At 48.0% G+C, this 19,720-nt stretch overlaps 1 protein-coding gene across 1 annotated transcript in view; it reads left to right on the top strand.

The window, feature by feature from the left end:
* Positions 1 to 312: 312 nt before the first annotated feature.
* STAC (SH3 and cysteine rich domain) overlaps positions 313 to 19,720 on the top strand; it is a 66,838-nt gene continuing 47,430 nt past the window's right edge. The window contains exon 1 of the mRNA XM_077303212.1: positions 313 to 900. Within this exon, the coding sequence (XP_077159327.1) occupies positions 790 to 900 (111 nt within the window). The 5' untranslated portion in view covers positions 313 to 789. The remainder of the gene's footprint in view (positions 901 to 19,720) is intronic.

Raw genomic sequence — 19,720 nt, 5'->3', positions numbered from 1 at the left:
GAGGTCTCCCATCCAAATATAAACCAGGGCTGAGAGCTGAGGCGATCAGCGCAACCTAAGGTCGTTCAACCCATTCTTTCCAGAAAGACGACTTCCTCCGGCAGCATCTGTCCCAGCAGCGTCTCTTGGTTTTTTGCCTCTTTCCACGGGACGGTCATCTTTCGCGCAGCCACCTCCCGGCGGGGGCTGGAGATCTCCCGCCAGGGATCTGTTCACCCGCCTTCGGAAATGGCTGCTTGGAAGAAGCAGCGGAGGAGCAGCCGGGTTTTTTTCACTGGCCAGTCCCAAAGCGGCTCGTCCTGCTCACGCTCCGCCGCCCGCCGCCTCTGGAACCCGGTCCGCGCGGCCGCCGGGCCCTCCGCCAGGCGCACATGTTCGGCCGCCGAGCGCCGGCCCCGCCCTGCGCTCGCCTGCTGCTCTGGGTGCGCCCCGCTCGGCCGCTCGCCTCCCGCTCCGGCACCAGGACCACGGGAGCTGGCCGGCTGAGAAGCCCGCGCGGGCGCAGACCCGGCGGAGAGCAACCTCCGCGCGGCTCTCTCGGGGGAGGAGGCGGCCGCCCAGCGGAGCGGAGCGGCGAGTGCAGCGGCGGCGGAGGAGGGAGGCGGCGGCGGAGGGGGCGGGCAAGCGGGCGGGCGCCTCGCAGGTTAAAACGCCGGGCGGTGCCCCAGTTGCCGCCGTCGCCCGCCGGCAGGAGGGCGCTCCCTTCGCAGCCAGGCATGGGGCAGCCGGAGCCCTGAGCGCAGCCAGGCGAGAGGGAGTGGGGCGCGCTCCCGCCCGGCGCCCGCCGAGATGATTCCGCCCAGCAACGCGGTCGAAGCCCCCGCGGAGGAGAAGCAGCCCGGCCCGGAGAAGCCCGAGCAGCCCCCCTCGCCCGCCTCCACCACCAGCCAGGAATCCAAGGTACTCGACCCGAGCAGGGCAGGGGGGCGGGTGGGGGTCGCGGGTGGCCGGGCTTCTTCGCTGGCTCCGGAGTTCCTGCTCCTGGTTGGAACGCCTGCGGGAGAAAGCGCTCCTTTCCTCCCTGGATTAAGGGGAAGGGACTCCACCCAGAGAGAGGTTGGAAGGCGGCCCTGCGCTTGACTTATTGCGGTCCCTAGTTAAAGGGACTGTGCCAAGGACCCCCCCTCCCATAGCTTTCTAAGAAGACCCCCCTTGAACTGCTTAATAGGTAAGTAGTATAAGAGAACTGGGGGGAGATCCCATAGCAGGTGCCGTCCCCCCAAAACCCTTCTCCCTGGTCTGGTTTGGACACCTCTGCATGCTGGGGGTGACCACATCCTGTGCTTAAGTCACTTACAAGATGAGAAGTTTCCTAGTGGATTACTTTCCGAGTTAAGAACAGAGATCCCTGGGGGGGGGGGGGCAGGGTCAAAGCTGATTAATAGAAGTGTGGTGTTCTGTTTGAGTCAGGGTGTCACAGAGAGGTGGTCCCCGCTAAACTACAGCACGTTGTATTTATTTGTTTGCTCCCAACCTGGTCCCTCAGGTGCCAATATGACCTCAGGGTCCTGCAGAAGTCTGACCCACACTTACCCACTGCTAATGTGAGCCGCTGGCACAATTGTGTGGCATCTCTGGTGTGGTTGCAGGGGTGGGATGACTGTAGCATTCTTTGCAAGAGGCAGCTTGGTGTATATTGATCATGTTCTACACACGGTGTGCAGAGAAGAGATTTGGGGAGTTCCTTTAGGAGATTATTTATTACTTTAGTCAGATAGACAGTCTAGCAGCCACCTGCTAGGCCTGGAGTTGGTGAAATGGATATGATTTTAACAGGCCTGTCAGAAGGTACCCAACATGGGGGAAAGATCAAGCTTGGAATGTCATAGAAACAAATAGTATTACTACCGTGATGCTGTAGGCCTGTTGCTTTCCTTGGGTTGTCTTATGCTTTGAGGAACTTGGTTGCACATAGAAGTTTTCTTTTTGGGCTATGGGAGATACACTAGTACTGTTATACCTCCTAAATTTTCTGTAAACCTAAGCATTTTCTCCTTAAATACTCCTCCAGGAGCACTTTCCAAGATAACGGCTAACACTGATTTTTGTGTAGCAAAATATTATAACTGAAATATATTTTATGAGAAACATTTTCTAACACCGTGAAGGTTTTTGAGGTGAGGGTTTACCATTCCAGCTCTCCATATCGATCTGGGGGAAACCAGCATACATATTTGGCATTTTTACATTTAGTTTTCAGAATGTTATATTTGAGTTCTAAGTGCCAAACAGAACTCAAGAAAATTGGTATCAAGAAAAATGTCCTGGCCCTTTAAGAGGTGTCAGCAGAGGCAGCTGAAGCTTTTCCTGGTATGGAGGTAAAGGGCATCACCTGGTAAATAAGATGCTAGTGAGCCTCTATTAAAGGGACAAGAACCTTTTTCTCCAGACCTGTTGGCGACCTGTATTTTAAATGAACATTTGGTTTGCAGAGATGTGTGGTATTTGATACAGAGTCTCCACTTTTGTGTGTGTGGCCAAACATGGTAGATTTTTAAATTCAAGTTCCAATGTTTTATATGCAAAATAAGGCCATATTCATGAATGTTGTCAGCTCTTCTTCCTTCTAAAAATACAGAAATATTAGTTATTTTTAAAAATCTGTTTTGAAATCATCGCTTATAAATAAGGCAAACATAAAATCTGGGTCTACAAATTAGGGTTGAAATTTAACTCCATGGCAGCAGGTTCAGTCGCTAGCCAATTGTACCTTTCAGATTTGTGGCTGAACCCGAACTTGACCTGAGTCCATATGCCAACAAGTTATCGCCATATCCCACAGGGCACCACATCTCTTTCAATAATCTCCAGCTGAGCAAGGACCACCATTTGCCAAGCGGGAAATGGATCTACATCAGCTCCCCTTGTTCACCACGTTGATTTGTGGCAAACATGGTGTGCCCCCCCCCACCAACCCCTGCTCTCCCGTTCCTCGACCTGCCACAGGAATTGGCTGACACCATGCTGGAGCATTGTCTTCTTACACCACGGCACTAAAGTGGTCATGCTCACGGGTCCATCTTAAACCAGGAAGGCAGGTAGGGAGCCAAGCTGGTGGGCAGTCATTATGGTGCCCTAATGCCCCAAGATGCCACAGTGAGGGGCGGTATACAAGTGGAATGAAAGAATGAACGAACCACAGTGCTAAAGTAGTTGCTTTGGCTGTTCTTTTCCCACTTGTCAGCCTCTCAGGAGAAGCGCCCCTTGCCACTGAGGTGGGTCTTCTCTCAGGACCTCCCTCCTGATTTTAAAATCGGAGCATCTCAGGTGGGCAGCCACCCTAGCACTGTTCCACAGACAGGCCCTCAGGAGTTGTTCTCGCAGCTCTCCTCTTACTCTCTGTCTTGAGACAGAAGGGCGGGCAAGAGTCCAGAACAAACTGAGCTTTCTTCCCCTTCCTCCTCCCCTTTCAGGCTGGAAATGAGTGGGACTTGTTTCCTAGTAAAGCCTATTTAGAGTAGGGATTGAAGTGATTTGTAACAATTTAACTTTTCAGGCCTGTATTTATACAATTATTTTTGCATTATGGTTTAATGGGCAGCCGCAACTGGGCATGTTTTTATAACTCCCGTCTCCCCCTTGCTGCACCCTAGATCATTTATATCTAGGTTTTGCCAGATGCCTGTTGCTGGAATCCAAACTCTTTCAGAGCCTCTTGACTCCAGACTTTCCCTGTGGGAGAGAAAGCAAACCAGGACAAAGTACACAATCTCCAGTCAAGCCGGAACATGTGACGCGTTTATGAACTAACTTAAGACAAGCCATCATGTAACTCCTTTGGCACTGCAGCTGTAATCCTAAACACACCGGCCTGAGAAAGCAGTTCCACTGGACTTTCATCGAAGGATAAGTGTCTGGGATTAAAAGGAAGTTACGTTTTGTTCCAGTGAGTCCCATTTTCCATCCAAGAAACTAACGCGGTTCTGAAAACTGCTAAAACTGCTTCATTCCCAACTCCCCTTCCTTGGCGGCAAAGCTGATTTTAGAGGCATGTACATCCAAGCAGGTTCACTTGGGGACTGCAGGAGAAAATCTGTGCACTTTGTGTAAACTGGCTTTCAATTAATCCAGTCGACAGGTTTCGCAGACTAAACCGATTGAAGATGCAGATGGAACTTTGTGTGGTTTTTAGAGGGCACAGCCGGGAGAGGTTCTGTCCCGACTTTTGCTTGCTGGGCTAGTGGAATCATTTTTCTTCGACAAAAACTGGAGAAAAATTCCAAAATGTGATTCTCGACCCTTCGCCTTAGACTGGCTTTTGCTCCTTGAAACAAGAACCTACACAGGTGCTTCCCCCCCACCCCCACATGGGACCTTGGTTGAATGCACAGGCTTCAGACGACAATCTCCAATGTAGCACAACTCACAAGAATGTTTGCTGCGAGAATCCGCTGAGTGTGCAAACTGTTCCCAACTGTTGAGGCAAGTCTGGGAGATTTGCTGTTGGGCAGGGATCTGACGCTTTGTGGAGTGTGTCTTCCAAAGCTCCTGTTTCCTTCAGGGAAGCCAACCTCCTCAGTCTGGAGATCAGTGGTAGACGTGGAAGACTCCAGCTGCCCCCGGGAGACTGACAACCCCAGGGCCAGATGGCTGGCTCAGTGCGCAGCCTGAATTCCCTGGCAGGGAGTGAGAATTTTCCACTGAGTTTTTTTTAATAAGAATTCCAAAGCACAGCTTGCACAGATCAGTACGTTTGTCCTGCTGCCTAAGGTGAAGCCGGTCCGTAAGGCTGAAGTGTTGGGAGCAGCTGACATCTTTGTTTTGTTAGCTTTTAAAGTTTAGGTGAGCTTGCCATGTACAAGCCTGGCCGGGTGCAGCAGCTGGCAGCAGGAACTTGCTTCATCTTCCCTCTAAGTCTGGGGTAGTCAAACTGCGGCCCTCCATATGTCCAAGGACTCCAGTTCCCGTGAGCCCCTGCCAGCGAACGCTGGCAGGGGCTCATGGGAACTGTAGTCCATGGACATCTGGAGGGCCGCAGTTTGACTACCCCTGCAGCTGTCAGCGGAACAAAGTGCAGGGACAAAGCGTGCGCGGCGTTTAAATCGGCTCACTTGCCTGTAGTGACCATTCCCCCTGAGCAACGCCCTTTCAAATACATTAGAAATGACCCAAAGGCGCCCTCCTAAGCAGAGTTGCACCCCCTTCCTAGCCTTTTGACCTCAGTGGGTTTGGAAAGGTGTAATTCTACTTAGGATTGCATTGGATCTGAAAATCTCTTTTGTGCTCACGAGTGCATCTAAGGTGTGCGAAGCTCAAGGAGGCCAGTTGAAGCATATATGCAGAGCAGTGTCCATTTTCCCCGGACGGACATAAGAATAAGACTTAAAAGTCAAGGGCTGGATGGCTGATGCTGGGCTGGCCTTTCATCGGGATTTCATACTGTGTCGAGTCTGCTGCTGCTTTATTTATTATTCGTTTATTTATTAACGTCTAGCCCTTGAAGCTCTCTCGTGGAACAGCATGAGGTCTAATTCAGGAACAAGCAGACATGACACGAGCTGTAGAATGGCTGGATGGTTCTACTCTGCTAACTAAGAGTGCTGTCAAAAGCCCCCACCTCCCCCCAGCTGCCAGATTTGAATGGATTCAAAAGGGTGTCACTCTGCCTTGATGGCTCTGTGAGAAATCTCCTTGCCCTGCCTTGTGCTATTAGCGTGCTTGGCTCAAAGTGGTGCTGATCTCTATAGAGCAGGATTTCACAATCGGGTTCGTGAAACTCTGGGGTTTGTTGATGGCCCTTCAAGGGTTTCCGGAATGGGTTGGGAGTTAATTAATGCTAATATATTTTGTAATTTGTTAAAAATTTACCAGGCTATACGACCATATACGGTCATGTCGACCCGCCCACCCGCCTCAAATGGCCAATGATGGGCTTGGAGGGGTTGGGAAGGGGAGGTGCCCCAGGTGGGTGTGTGACAGCAATCCTTCCAACCAGAGCTGCAAATAAATGGGTGGTATAGAAAACTAAATAAATAAAATAAAATATTCCGTATAGTTGCACCACTTCTGGGGTTTCTCATTGTGTTATGCTTCCGTCGACAACAGACATGCTTTCTTATGATGGCGTTCTGCTTCCCTAGACAACAGACGCTGTAGATGCAGTCGATTAATATTCGTGCAAAAAGGCAGATTCCAGTTGGTGGAAGAGTCATTGCTTCTTTCTCTCTCAGTCAGGATTGGCCAGCATACGCCTTCCGAAAAGACAGCCAATTCAGACTTTCCCACCGCTGCTTCACAGCTCCTGCTCTTAAGACTTTAATTGGAATGTGTAACCTATGGAATTGCCAAAATAATTTTCATCTGGCAATTGTATCTGGGTTAACACGAGCCACAGATTTCCAATTGTAGGTCACGGCTTTCGATTTCAGAGTTTTGTAGAATCCGAACGGGTTCCCTTGCTGCTCATTATTGGTCACGAGGACAGACAAAAGCATTTCCTTCTGAACAAACCTGTGTTGTGCTGCCTGTTGTGGTTTGTTTTATTCATACGGAGATCTAAAAATCTTCAGTGGCAAAAGGCAGCAGAATTGCCGCCAGATCCAACTTTTTGACCAGGTCTTCTGCCTCCTAACTTTTAATGCATCTCGTATTGCAGTCAGTCCAGCCTTCCGGCACTTTATGCAAAGCTGTTTAGCTGACAGCTAGCCAGAAACACATCACTGTGTGTTATGCTAACTTTGGTATTTGCACAAAACAGAAAAGCTACTTTGTCTCGCTCATTTGATGCCTTGCCCTTCTTGCTTTAAATAGCTGGGATTTGAAACTTCTCTCCCCATCAAGTCATCGATGGCAGGGGTGGCCAAACTGTGGCTCTCCAGATGCCCATGGACTACAATTCCCATGAGCCCCTGCCATGCTGGGAATTGTAGTCCATGGACATCTGGAGGGTCACAATTTGTCCCCCATCTGCAGTAGAGGATGTTGGGAGACCCCATGGGAGCATGTCAGCACTGTAGAGTTGTTAGGTGCAGTGCCATTTCATAAAGTGGATTGACTGTAGTGTTTTCTGTTCCATTGCCTAGCAGGCCAGCAGGTTGACTTTCTCCTTTCCCATTGGTGCCCAAGGTCACCCCGGTGAAGCACCAGCCAGCTAGACTCTACCAAGATTTGGGAGTGGGGGTTTGCCACAGCGGCCCATGCAAGATCACAGTGGGTCTTCCATCTCATACAGAGTGCAGAGTCAAGCAGCATCTCTACACCACTAGCTACTATACTATTGTAGTTGTTCACTGCCTGAATTGTCATGCCCACCCTGGAAACTCCAGTTGGGAAGTAAATACATCCAGTATATAAATCCTTTTTGCCTTGCTTCCAAGAGTGTCTGTATTTCTGTGCATGAGGTTTGGTTGCCATCTCTGGTTTTGGAAATACCTGAGAGTTCTGGAGGGGAGGATTTAGGGAGGGGAGGAAACTCAGTGGGTCATAATACAATAGAGTCCACTTTCCAAAAATGGCCACTTTCTCCATGGGAATTGGTCTCTGTCACCTGGAGAACCTTAGTAATAGCAGGAGACCCCCAGCTACTACTTGGAGGCTGGCAACTCTAGCACAGGGGGTGACGTACCTGATGGGGATGCAGTAGTGGCTCTCTTGCCTCCAAAACCTGGAGCTGATCCAGGTTGACCCTCAGGGCTTTGGAAAGAAAGCACAGATGATTTAGGAGCTTAGCAGATAAGCCATGAAAATTTGATGAAGCCTTATAATGCCTTGTAAGCGACTCTTCCAACCATTTCCCCGAATTGCCACATATCATATGAGCTGACGTCATGTCCCGCTTGGCTGATGGTAAAAATATCCTCATTAAGTGACATTTCAGACAGAGATATCAGGGCCCGATCTCGAGCTGCATTATCTCGTTTGCAGCCCTATTGATGCTAATTGGTTTTAAGTCATGCCGTGTTTGGCCTATAGAGTTGCACGGAGACTCTGCCTGCAAAATAGAATGAATACCCTCCAATTCTCTGTGCTCGTGAGGGATCGGTTACTAGCTGTTGAATATTTTACAAGGGCGAAGAAATGGCATTCAAACGGTGTCTACTTCTTCGTCCTGCTGAATAAACATTTAACATACAAGCGGCAGTTTCCAGGTCTGCGACGACAATCTTATCACGTACACAGAGAGCAAAGGAGATTTGAAGACAGTCTTCATTTCCGAAGCTCCCGTCTTCTATATATTTCGACATAAAAATGGTGAGTAGATGTTGTGAATGAATGAAGTCTCTTATACAGTAGAGGGAAAGAAAATAAGAACAGGAACATCCCATTCTGAATGAGAGGTATCTGTTCTTGGATCGTAAAACGCGCTCCCGGTCTATGAATGAATCACCCTGCTTTTAGTCTTCTTTGAACTAAAAAGTGATTTCATGTTATTTCATGTCTCTGACTTTTGCCTCCCCCCCCCTGTAGCCTGTTGATCAGCTGGTCAGTATTCTTTCTTTCTTTTTAAGTTTTGTCATCCTAACTCAGGGGTAGTCAAACTGTGGCCCTCCAGATGTCCATGGACTACAGTTCCCATGAGCCCCTGCCAGCGTTCGCTCGTGGGACTTGTAGTCCATGGACATCTGGAGGACCACAGTTTGACTACCCCTGTCCCTAACTAGTTTTTCCATGATCTGTGTGGGACAGTTAAGAACCCAATCACTGTACTGTACTGTCATTGGGAATTGATTTTTTTTTCATTTAATGGCAACTATCAGTTTGTAGAGAGACCCTTCTATTGTGTCAGTGATGCTGAGCCCGTGTGATAGAGTAGATGGAGTTCTAAACTTGGATGGCAGAGATCTGAGGGTCAAGCACTGCTCTGTAGTGAAGCTCGCTGGGAAAACATGGACCATGCACTGTTTTTCAGTTTACCCTGCCTCACAGGGTTGTTGTGAGAAGAAGAGAAGAAGACAAACTGGTTTTTTATACCCTACTTTTTACTACCCAAAAGTGTCTCAACTTGGCTTACAATCACGGACCCTTCCTCTCCCCCTGGCACCTGGTGAGGTAGGTGGAGCTGAGAGAACTCTGAGAAAACTGTGACTGGGCCAAGGTCACCCAGCTGACGGCCTGTGGAGGACGGGTTCTCCGGAGTCCCCCGCTCTTAACCACTACAACCAAGTGGTTCTCAAAAGAAAAAAAAAAAGGAAAAATCCTTCATTAATCTCAGGGCTCTCTCAGCCTCACCCACCTCACAGGGTGTCTGTTGTGGGGAGAGGAAAGGGAAGGTGACTGTAAGCCGCTTTGAGACTCCTTTGGGTAGAGAAAAGCGGCATATAAGAACCAACTCTTCTTCTTCAGTAATCTCAGGGCTCTCTCAGCATCACTTCCCTAACAGGGTGTCTGTTGTGGGGAGAGGAGAGGGGAGGCGAATGTAAGCTACTTTGAGACTCCTTCAGGTAGAGAAAAGTGGCATATAAGAACCAACTCTTCTTCTTCTGTGTGTGTATGTATGCAACTGCCTTGAGCATCATGGAAGAGCAGGTTACAGATGTGATGGACAGCTCCCTTCTGCTGCCCCAGTTTTAAGCCCTCTGAACTCCGAACGAAAGGAGGTTATTGCCTTCATGCTTGTAAATTCCCCAAAGGCATCATCAGGCTGGTTGCTGTTTGGAATCAATGGCTTTAGACTGGCGTAGCTACATGTCGGATTGCTCTGTAAATCACTTTTAGTTCTATTTTTCCCTTTAGTCTTAATTGACTTTTTTAGAAATCAGCTCATGGTGAAGCGAAATGAAATGAATGCTTTTTGTGGCTCAGGTCTCAGTGTTCCCTCCTACAGAATGAGTCCCTTTCATGATTTGTTTGCATCCTTTAAAAAGAACACTCTGAGAATAGTTTTTATGGTAGCATTATCGTTTAACTTGTAAGCTGCCTCGGGAAGGAATTGAGCAAGGTGATAGGTCTGTTTTCTCAGTGGATCTCACTACTGCAAAATTATACTGTGCTGGCCATAACCTTGGGCCTGAATCCACACATGCATCTCCAGCCCCTGCTGTCACTGATGTGAAAAACAGGAGGCTGGCTGGGATTCTGAGGCCTGAGAAACATGCGCTTTCTAAACACCCTTCTTTCCAGCTCCCTGCATCGGTTTATAGCCCTGCAAGAATGTTGATTTACAATCATGTTTCCCCTTTCTTGTGCTCTGAAGGGCGCACATGACTTTAGGTTTCACATAGCTAGATTCAAACGCAAGCTGTGCGCCTTCTGATTGGCCAGCCACCCTCAGGCCTGCCCTCCGCAAACCCAGTGAAGCCTGTAGCCACCAATTAGCCACTGGACATCACCGGGGACAGAGATCAGTGTAAGAAGCCCCAGTCCAAGGGCAGGTGGCTGAGGGACCTGCCTGCTGCCTCCCGGCCAACCCTTGAGGCTTGCCCGGGTGGCGACAGGCCTCTGCTGGTCTGCAGGTTGCTTCTCAAGGCTTGCCTCCAGGGTGCCCGGCCTCCTGAGTGCCAGGGCAGTTCGCACCTCATGGAGCCGCCCTCTCCACCCGCACGCCGCCTCCCACTACCCCACTAGGCAACAGACATTTGGAGGTGGTTTGCCATTGCCTTGACCCTGATATTCCTTGGAGGTCCCAGTCCTGGCCAGGGACCATGCTTAGCTTCCGAGATCTGATGGGATTAGGCTGGCCTGGGTGATCCCGGTCGAGTCAGTCAACACACTAGACAAGCTCTAGGCAGGATTGTAAACCGGGGCCCTGACTGCAAAGGAGCCCCCCCTCAAGCCGCTTCCTCCCTCGTCGTGCCAAGAGGTTCAGAGGAGCTGCCTTCTTAGTGACCGCGTCAGGTTGCCCCGGCCCTCCCGGTAGCTGTGGAGACAGATGGAATTCCTGAGTCACTCCTGGGAAAAGGCCTGTCAGCGACAACTCGGGAGGCGTCCTTTGCTTGATGGAGATAGGCTTTTAAGTGGCTTCGGGAAATGGAGCGTGAGGAAAAACACAGCGCATAGGGCGGCTTTATGAATGGAGCTCAGTTCGGGAGAGCCAGCAATTCTGAATGGAAAGCAAATCCCCCCGACCTGGCCAATGTGCCAGGGAAGCTCGGTCGTCACAGGAGTGAAATGCCGGCTTCCAGTTTGGGGCTAATGAAAACGAGAAAATAATCCTTTGGTCACAGTGGTGGTTCCCGTTTAGCTCAGCCAAAGGTTTGGGTCCTGCTAAAGCAGTGGCTCTCAACCTTCCTACTGCCGCGACCCTTTAATACAGTTCCTCATGTTGTGGTGACGCCCAACCATAGAATTATGCAAGTGTTCTTACATAAAAAATTTAATCGAAAGTGACCAATGGTGTGAGGATCCATTGTTCAGGATTGTATATGAATTGATTTTTTCCCCGAGGTTTCTCAGTTCAGGTCTGCCTCTTGTCCCACCATGCCGATCTCGCTCTTTTGCCCTGCTCCAGATAGACAAACGCTCTATCTCGATCTAACCTGCCCAAGCTGCTTGCCCTGCCGTGACCCCTGTGAAAGGGCCGTTCGACCCCCAGTGGGGTCCTGACCCCAGGTTGAGAACCACTGTGCTAAAGAGACAGACCTGCTACAGAAAAGGGTTATTTAGCCTGTCTGTAACCTGTCCTGGCTCAGTGCTTTCCAATGTATATGCATCTGGCAGCATTTTATCAGTCCTTGGAATACTTCCACATAGGAGCAGTTCTGCCCTTGTTGTATGGCGATCCACATGGTTTTCCTTGGCCAAAGTAGGAGGGGGTGTGGATGTGTCCTTCAACTTGTGTCCATCTTCCTGGGGGATCCAGCTGGAGCATGATGCTGCAAGCTGGGCATAAATGTGTTTGTTGTCCATGGTTTAGGTCTCTGCACCAGGGATAAACCAGCCAACATACAGCAAACATGACTGGTCTGAAGCATATGGACACATGAAACTGCTTTATACTGAATCTGACCCTTGGTCTGTTGAAGTTAGTAGTCCCTACTCCAAGGATGGCCAAACTATGGCTCCCCAGATGTCCATGGACTACCATGTCCATGAGCCCCTGGCAGGGGCTTATGGGCATTGTAGTCCATGGACATCTGGAGAGCTACGGTTTGGCCGCCCCTGCAGCTGCTCTCCAGGGTCTGAGGCAAAGGTCCTTCACATTGCCTTCTATCTGGTCTTTTCAGCTGGAAATGCCAAGAATTAAACCTGGGACCTTCTGTGTGCTCTACCACAGAGCTATGACCCTTTTAGCTACCCTGAAAGTCTGTAATTTTATCATACAGGGAACAGCTTCAGAAATACTTATCTCTCTAATGCCACAGCAGGATCCATAGCAAGGAAAGGATTTGAATTGTTATGTGTTTGCACACTTGTTTTTCTTTTTGTTTTGTTTTGTTTTTTGTTTTTTGCTAATGTTATCTTGAAGCATCTTACAAAGCTGTCGTCCTTTCCTGTTTTATCCTGACAACCCTGTGAGGTAGGTTAGGCTGAGAGACTAATGAATGGGCCAAGGTCACCCACAAGGCGGAGTTGGGATATGAACCTGGTCCTTCTGGATGCTGCAGTGGCACTCTAGCCTTGGCACTCCTTGGCCTTAGTTCAAAATATTCAGAAGAACAAAAGTGTCAAGGATAAAGTCTGCTGCTTTGGTGAATTTGTAACTAATCATCATCCATGTTAGGGTCTGTGCAATAAGGTCTGGCCGGGTTGCCTTGCATTTTCAGTATACGCATGGCAGGACTGGTTTGGTTGCTATGTCTCTGTGGCTGGAGTTATTTCTTATTTATTTTGCATGCAAAAAACCCATGTCCCCATGTCTTGATGCTGGTATTTCTTGGCGTTCACCCTTCGAGTCATGTTTAGCTAATGAGATGATGATGAAGAAGGAGATGAAGAAGAGTTGGTTCTTATATGCTGCTTTTCTCTACCCGAAGGAGGCTCAAAGTGGCTTACTGTCGCCTTCCCTTTCCTCTCCCCACAACAGACACCCTGTGAGGTGGGTGAGGCTGAGAGAGCCCTGATATTACTGCTCGGTCAGAACAGCTGTATCTGTGCTGTGGCGAGCCCAAGGTCCCTCAGCTGCCTGCATGTGGGGGAGCGCGGAATCTCACCCGGCTCGCCAGATTAGAAATCTGCACTCCTAACCACTACACCAAGCTGGCTCTGATGGGATCCGGTTCCCCTGGGTTATCCAGGTCAGTTCAGTAAACAAACCCTAGGCAAGGCTGTGAATCAGGACAATGATTTTGGATTTTTTTGCAAAAGCTAAACATCAAGATTGTCATCTAGTAGAGTCAAATTTAGCTATACAGAAGATGGATGGCTGGTCTTTAATAAGGAAGAGATGTTTTATACATGCACCTATAGCTTGAAAAACCGTGAACATCAGCAGACTCCAGAGGACTGGTCCTTCTTTATTCCTTCAAAAAAATGAGTCCCATCGTAGGGGGAAAAGATACTCATGTTCCTGCCTTGCGAAAGTTGAACTCAGCAGGCTCTTTTGGAACTGTTTGGTGTGTATTCATTATAAAGAGGGTATTTTTACTCTTGCTGTAGCCGTCCTTTCTTCTTGCTTTCTGCAAAGGAGACTCTGCAACTATTTTTGTTGTTTAACTTGCTGTTCTTTGCTTGATACCAAATAATGAAAAGGCCAGACCAGTCATCTTTCTCCCAATGGAATGCTTTTTATTTTTGTTCGTGTGCAGAATCAGATCTGCTGTGCACATTTCTATCTATTTCTCATTCCCACCAGGAGTCTCGTACTGCTTCTTGCTATTTTCATTTCCTGGCATGACAGTGGCAAATGCTTCCAAATCCCACAGAAGCGGAGTTCCCTTCTTTTTTTATCTTCTCTGGTCTGCAGAATTTCTGTGCGTTCGTAGCTGTCTTCGCAAATAGAGTTAGTTTCATATCTACTTGACCTAAGCATAGCTTAGACCCAGTGCTGAGAAACAGTATGGTATTCTGCAAAAGGATATTGAAGGTGTTTCAGGCTCATTGGTATAGTTCTGTCTTCTCCTGCTTCTCACGCACATGTGCATGAGCGCATACGCACGCGCACACATAAGCATATTAAGCAAATTAATTTGCTTTTTCAATAAACCATAGTCTGTTATTGAGCGAGCCAGCTGGGCGCGGTGGTTGAAGAGTGGCAGGCTCTAATCTGGAGAATGGAGTTTGAGTCCCCCACTCCTCCATATGCAGCCAGCTGGGTGACCTTGGGACAGTCACAGTTCTCTTAGAACTCTTTCAGCTCCACCTACCTCACAGGGTGTCCCTTATGGGCAGAAGAAGGGTAGCCACTTTGAAACTCCTGATAGTAAAAAGTGAGGATCAAAGAAGCAGCTCTTCTCTCTTCTTTTTCTGTTGCTTCTAAACTGACATACTGGGGTGACATTTTTGATTGGCACTCTGTCTGAGGAAGCCCTGAGGCAATGGGCAGAATCGGGGTCTGGTCTGCATGACTCTCCAGAAGGAGCAGACTAAACCTTATGAAGAATTCTGGACACCCCAAGGGTTTGCACACTGTTTAGGGGTGACTGGTTAGCTATCATGGAGTTTCATGTATTACATGGCATTACATGGATCGATTTGGACCATCACACTCCTTGTAATATCTATGTCCATGGGTAAAGAAACCTCTAAAAGGGAATAAACACTGTTGCTGCCCAGTATTAAATGCTCCCTTGAGTCCAAGTGGTGTTTGTTATTCGAGGATCATAGGATGGGTTTTCGTTAATCAATTTCGAAATGGCAGGAGAGAGATCGGTTATAGGAAATTGGGAGAGAGAGGTTATTTCAGAACCAGAGTGAGGGTTATGGGCAATATCGGAACCAGAGGGCTAAGGTATTGGGATGGTTGGTAATATAGTATGAAGAAATTTAAATGGTGTTTTAAAATGTTGCAAGCGTGACCTCCATGTTTGGAAACAGTGTACGTATTAATGCCAGTTGCCTGGGGAATGCATCAGCACAACGGAAATATTTGGCTGCTGCAGGAAACAGGATGAACCTTTGGTCTGATCAGGGTTGGGGTGGGGGGTCCTTGTATTCTTCAACTACTTTGGTGATTGGGACAAAAGATATACATAGAATCATAGAGTTGGAATGGATCTCCTGGGTCATCTAGTCCTACCCCCTGCACTATGCAGGACACTCACATCCCAATTGCTCATCCACTCTAACCTGCCATCCTCTTGAACCTTCACAGAACCAGCCTCTCCGTCAGATGGCTATCCAGCCTCTGTTTAAAAATTTCCAAAGATGGAGAACCCACCACCTCCCGAGGAAGCCTGTTCCGCTGAGAAACTGCTCGAGCTGTCAGGAATTTCTTCCAGATGTTTAGATGGAATTTCTTTTGCATTAATTTCATCCCATTGGTTCTGGTCCATCCCTCCGGGCCAAGAGAGAACAACTCTGCTCCATCCTCTATATGGCAGCCTATTAAATACTTGAAGATGGCTATCAGATTCCCCTCTCGGTCGTCTCCTCTCCAGGCTAAGCAGACCAAGCTTCCCCAATTTTTCCCCATACGTCTTGGTCTCCAAATCCCTCACCATCTTTGTTGCCCTCCTCTGGACATACTCCAGCTTGTCTACATCCCTCCTTAACTGTCATGCCCAAAACTAGGACATGTAAATGCTGGTTGTTGATCTTAAGGGTGTGTTTAAGGGTTCCATTATGATAAAGATCATTTTGTGAAGGTGTGTTTAAGCGTTTTTGTGAAGGTGTGTTTAAGCGTTCCATTAAGATAAAGATCATTTTGTGAAGCAGCAGGAGGCTGATCGTAGATTAGGACCCGAGCCAAACTGGGAAGAATTAACCCAAACTTGGGAGGGAGTGTATTTCTGAAGCTGAGAAAGATACGCATGCATCTGTGCTGTCAAGATGCAACTGGCTAATGGGACAGTTGAGGCCAGTGAGAAGTGGGCGTGGTTTGCCCAACGCCTTCCTTGGTGGTCTCCCATCCATGTCTCGACCTTGCTTAGTTTCCAAGATATGACATTATCTCAAGCAACTTCATGCCACCTTCCCTCCAGATTCCTCCATTGATATGTCTTTTGTAAAACAGGGGTGCCCCCAGAAAGAAGTCTTTGTAAGAAGTTGGATGCAGTGAAACACTGGCAAGAATAAGGGCACCTGACTTTGCTGCATGTTCCTCCCTCGAATTGCAGCCCCTCCCACAGCATCGAGCAGCGTTCTAGATCGCTCCCTCAACTGTAGGCAGTAGCTTCCTGGGGAAACGGCAGGTAGGAGGAGGAACTGTTCTGTGAGTGAGAGCTCCTAAAAAATTAGCCAGGACTGAAATTATGAGGAAAGGTAAAAGTAATAAATGAGTAAACATGAAGGGAGAAATATAATTAAAGCCTTCAAAGGCTGGAGAAGAGGACAGCAAAAGAATGATAAGTGGTGCTTCGTTCAGATCTAAGGTGTAAATAAGTCCTACTGGATACGTCCACCTTTGCTGTAAATTATTGGATGAATATTGGGATTTTTTTAAAGAATATGTTGGATAGTGCACAGATACTTAAAAACTACACACTTTGCTTTGATTGTCACATTTGTTTGCAATAGTGTAGTTCCATGAACTATCCCAGCAATAGTGATTTGTGTACGCAATATCGATGGCTGTCATATTGCTCTTAAAAGTGGCACCATTCACTGCAAGGGATTTCCAAATGGCAGGTGCTCATCTGTCATAAATCAGTTACCTGTCATTGAAGCAATTAAAAACATAAAGATCACTCCACGGAAATGCCAGTTCTGTGCTCAGATCAAGAAACAAAACACCTTCAAGGCCTTTGAAGAGCAAAACACATGTTTTTTCTCAGCCTTCTCCCCAAAAGGTATGCCTGTTTAATGTTCAATGCGAGCAGACCAGAAAAGTGTTCCAAGAAGGAACATTTAGGGCAACCTGTGTACATGCACCTGTGAATAAGCCTGTATGACTTATCCAGTTTTTATAAGTCATTGCCCCAAGAAAGGGAAAAACTAGAAATAACTGGCTCGTCATTACATGCATCCTCAAAAACCAAGAAACACAATTTAGTCAAAGTTAGGTCTGGTCTACATGCTGTGTTCCTCCTGGCTGGTAAGGTGATGTCTGGCAAGAATAACCACTACAGGGCCCGTAGCTTGTGCTACAGTGATAAACTGGCCTTGCAGATTGGTGATTATAGGCACCCTTCAGCCATGTGAGGGTAGGCATGCAAATGAAGGTTTTTGCACTTGGGTTTTGATTCTCTTGCACAGCTGTAAACAGAGGTCCCCTTATTAAATGCATTTCTGGCAAACTGCTTTGAGAGTGGTATCATGACACCAACTATGGTGTCCGTGCAGGGTGGCCAGTTTCCAGGGGGGACCTGGGAGTGCCCTGGAATTATAGCTCATCTCCACACCCCAGGAGAAAATGGATACTTTGGAAGGTAGGCTCTGTGGCATTGTACCCACTGAGGTCTTCAGTCCTCCCCAGTTCTGTCCCAACGTTCCAGGAGTTTCCCAACCTGGATCTGATAACCCTACTACCCACCCCCAATCCCACACCAGTGGCCAGGGGGGACCTGGCCACCCTTATGTTGATACCTATACATTGGGTGAAACCTGAGCTAAGACAAATTCTGGATACACCAAAGTCAATTTCAAATTCTGGTTTGAATTACTCTGACTCACCATAGTAGCCCATGTTCAGATGATCCCACTAATTGGGAGGCCGGGTTTCTCACTTCAGAGAGAACCCCCCCCCCCCCAAAGTTGGCTTTGCCAGGACAAACGTGGGAGCTGAGGCAGTAACATCATTTCCTGTACAACTTGGTTAAACCATAGAACTTGGGGCAAATGCTAGAGCAGCACATTTCTGCACTGCTGGTTGCTTATGCAGGCGACCCGACCCATAGAGCATGCTGTCTTCAAACCATGATTTGACAAGATGTCTGAATTGAAATGAAGTAGGGAGAAAAAAGACACTTCAGATCTTAAGGCCTCTTCATCTATATCCTGCCTAAGGTGGCTGGCTGATTTCAATGCACACACCCAGCATAGTTCGAACAAAAAGTTAAAAAGAGAAAAAAGTTTCAGTGGAAGCCTTCCAAACTGAAGACGAAGCAATTAATAGCCAAGCAAGTAGATCTCAGATGCCAGCCCAGAAACAGAGGTCCCTTAAAAGGCTGTGAGCCAAAGAAGAACTCAATGCTGGAGATTCATTGTTGTTGGCAGATTAAGTTAAAGGCCAGTGTAAACGGACTCCTCATCAAATGTCTCAGCTTTTTCCTCCAGTTGAAGTGTTCCTTACTTGGGCTGTGCTACATCACTGCATGCTGGGTCTTCAAATGCACGGCGGTCCATTTTACAGGCGAGAGTACCGGTGTTTAATATAAGGGTCTGGAGGAACATATTATCGACTGGGTTTCAATATTCCTTACAATCTCTGCAATTTATACCATGTTAAGTCTCCAGCAGTAGGAGGAGGAGAGGGAAGGGCTGGGGGTGGGAGGAAGGGCTGGGGGTGGGAGGGAGGGCTGGTGCCTGTGTAATTTGAACAAGTGAAGGGGAAGTTTGGTTATTAATAAGTGAACATGATTTTTTCTTCCCCAGTGAATCACAGAAAGACACCTCCCTAGCCATTATCTCTGCGAGCCTTTCCTACACGGTGACTCACTGTATACAGTACATCAGGGTAAACAGTTTAATGATTTCTTGTGCAAAGGTTTTTTTTAAAGGTTCTGCTTAGGAAGTGCCTCTAAAAAGAGCAAAATTGCCCTTTGCTCTGGCAAATTCTCAGAGACTTTTGTTTTGGTTCTTTAATTGACTGTACTGATCTGTAGCTTCCAATACGGTGCCGATTGTCAGAAGGAAGGAGACACAGGCTGGGGCAATATAACACAGTCACTCCAAGAGGCCAGAGTAGCACAGTGACTCAAACCAAATAGGGTTATGAGCTCTGGGGTTTTTATCTGTCCTCTATCCCTCTATCCTCTAATTTCTACACTGTCCTCCCAGCAAGCCGTCTCAGGGCAGTGTACATCACATTAAAGCATCATGTCATAACAACATAAAATATTTAACAATTAAAGTTTCCAAAAATGTAACGTTTAAAACTAAACTGAAGCAACAATTTAAGTTATTGGCAGCAACACCAGTCCCAGGTTGGGTCCTCAGATCTCCTGGAGCTTGACTACAATCAGGGGGCATCTTTAGTAGGGGGGCCCAGTAGATTTTGTTATTTCACTGGCCTCACCCATAAGAAGTCTGCTAGCTCCATCAGGGTCCGGATCTGGGAGCTAATTCCACCACGTAGGGGCCAGGACAGAGAAAATCCTGGCCCTAGTTGAGGCCAGATGTAATTCCTTGGGGCCAGGGACCACCAAATGATGGGGATATGTGAATTGGAGTGCTCTTTGAGGGGTATAGATAGAAGGTGGTCTCTTGGAGATTTGGGGGTGGAGTTTTGGGAGGATGGGGTTTGGGGAGAGGAGGGACTTCATGGGAGTATAATGCCATAGAGCCCCTACAAAGGAGACATTTTCCCCAGAGGAACTGATTGTGGTTGCCTGGAGAATAGTTGTAATAGCAAGAGATCTTCAATGGCCTCCTGCAGGCCGTCAAACCTGGTACAAAATGAGGAGGCGGTCTTATGACCTGCAGAGCTACATTAGTATGCCAGTTTGGTGTAGTGGTTAGGAGTGCGGACTTCTAATCTGGCAAGCCAGGTTTGATTCTGCACTCCCCCACATGCAACCAGCTGGGTGACCTTGGGCTCGCCACGGCACTGATAAAACTGTTCTGACCGAGCAGTGATATCGGGGCT

The sequence above is a fragment of the Paroedura picta genome, chromosome 11 (genome assembly GCF_049243985.1).
Source record: "Paroedura picta isolate Pp20150507F chromosome 11, Ppicta_v3.0, whole genome shotgun sequence".
NCBI classification, from domain to species: domain Eukaryota; kingdom Metazoa; phylum Chordata; class Lepidosauria; order Squamata; family Gekkonidae; genus Paroedura; species Paroedura picta.
Note: the sequence above shows the minus strand (reverse complement) of the source record. Positions and strands in the feature narration are given on the sequence as shown.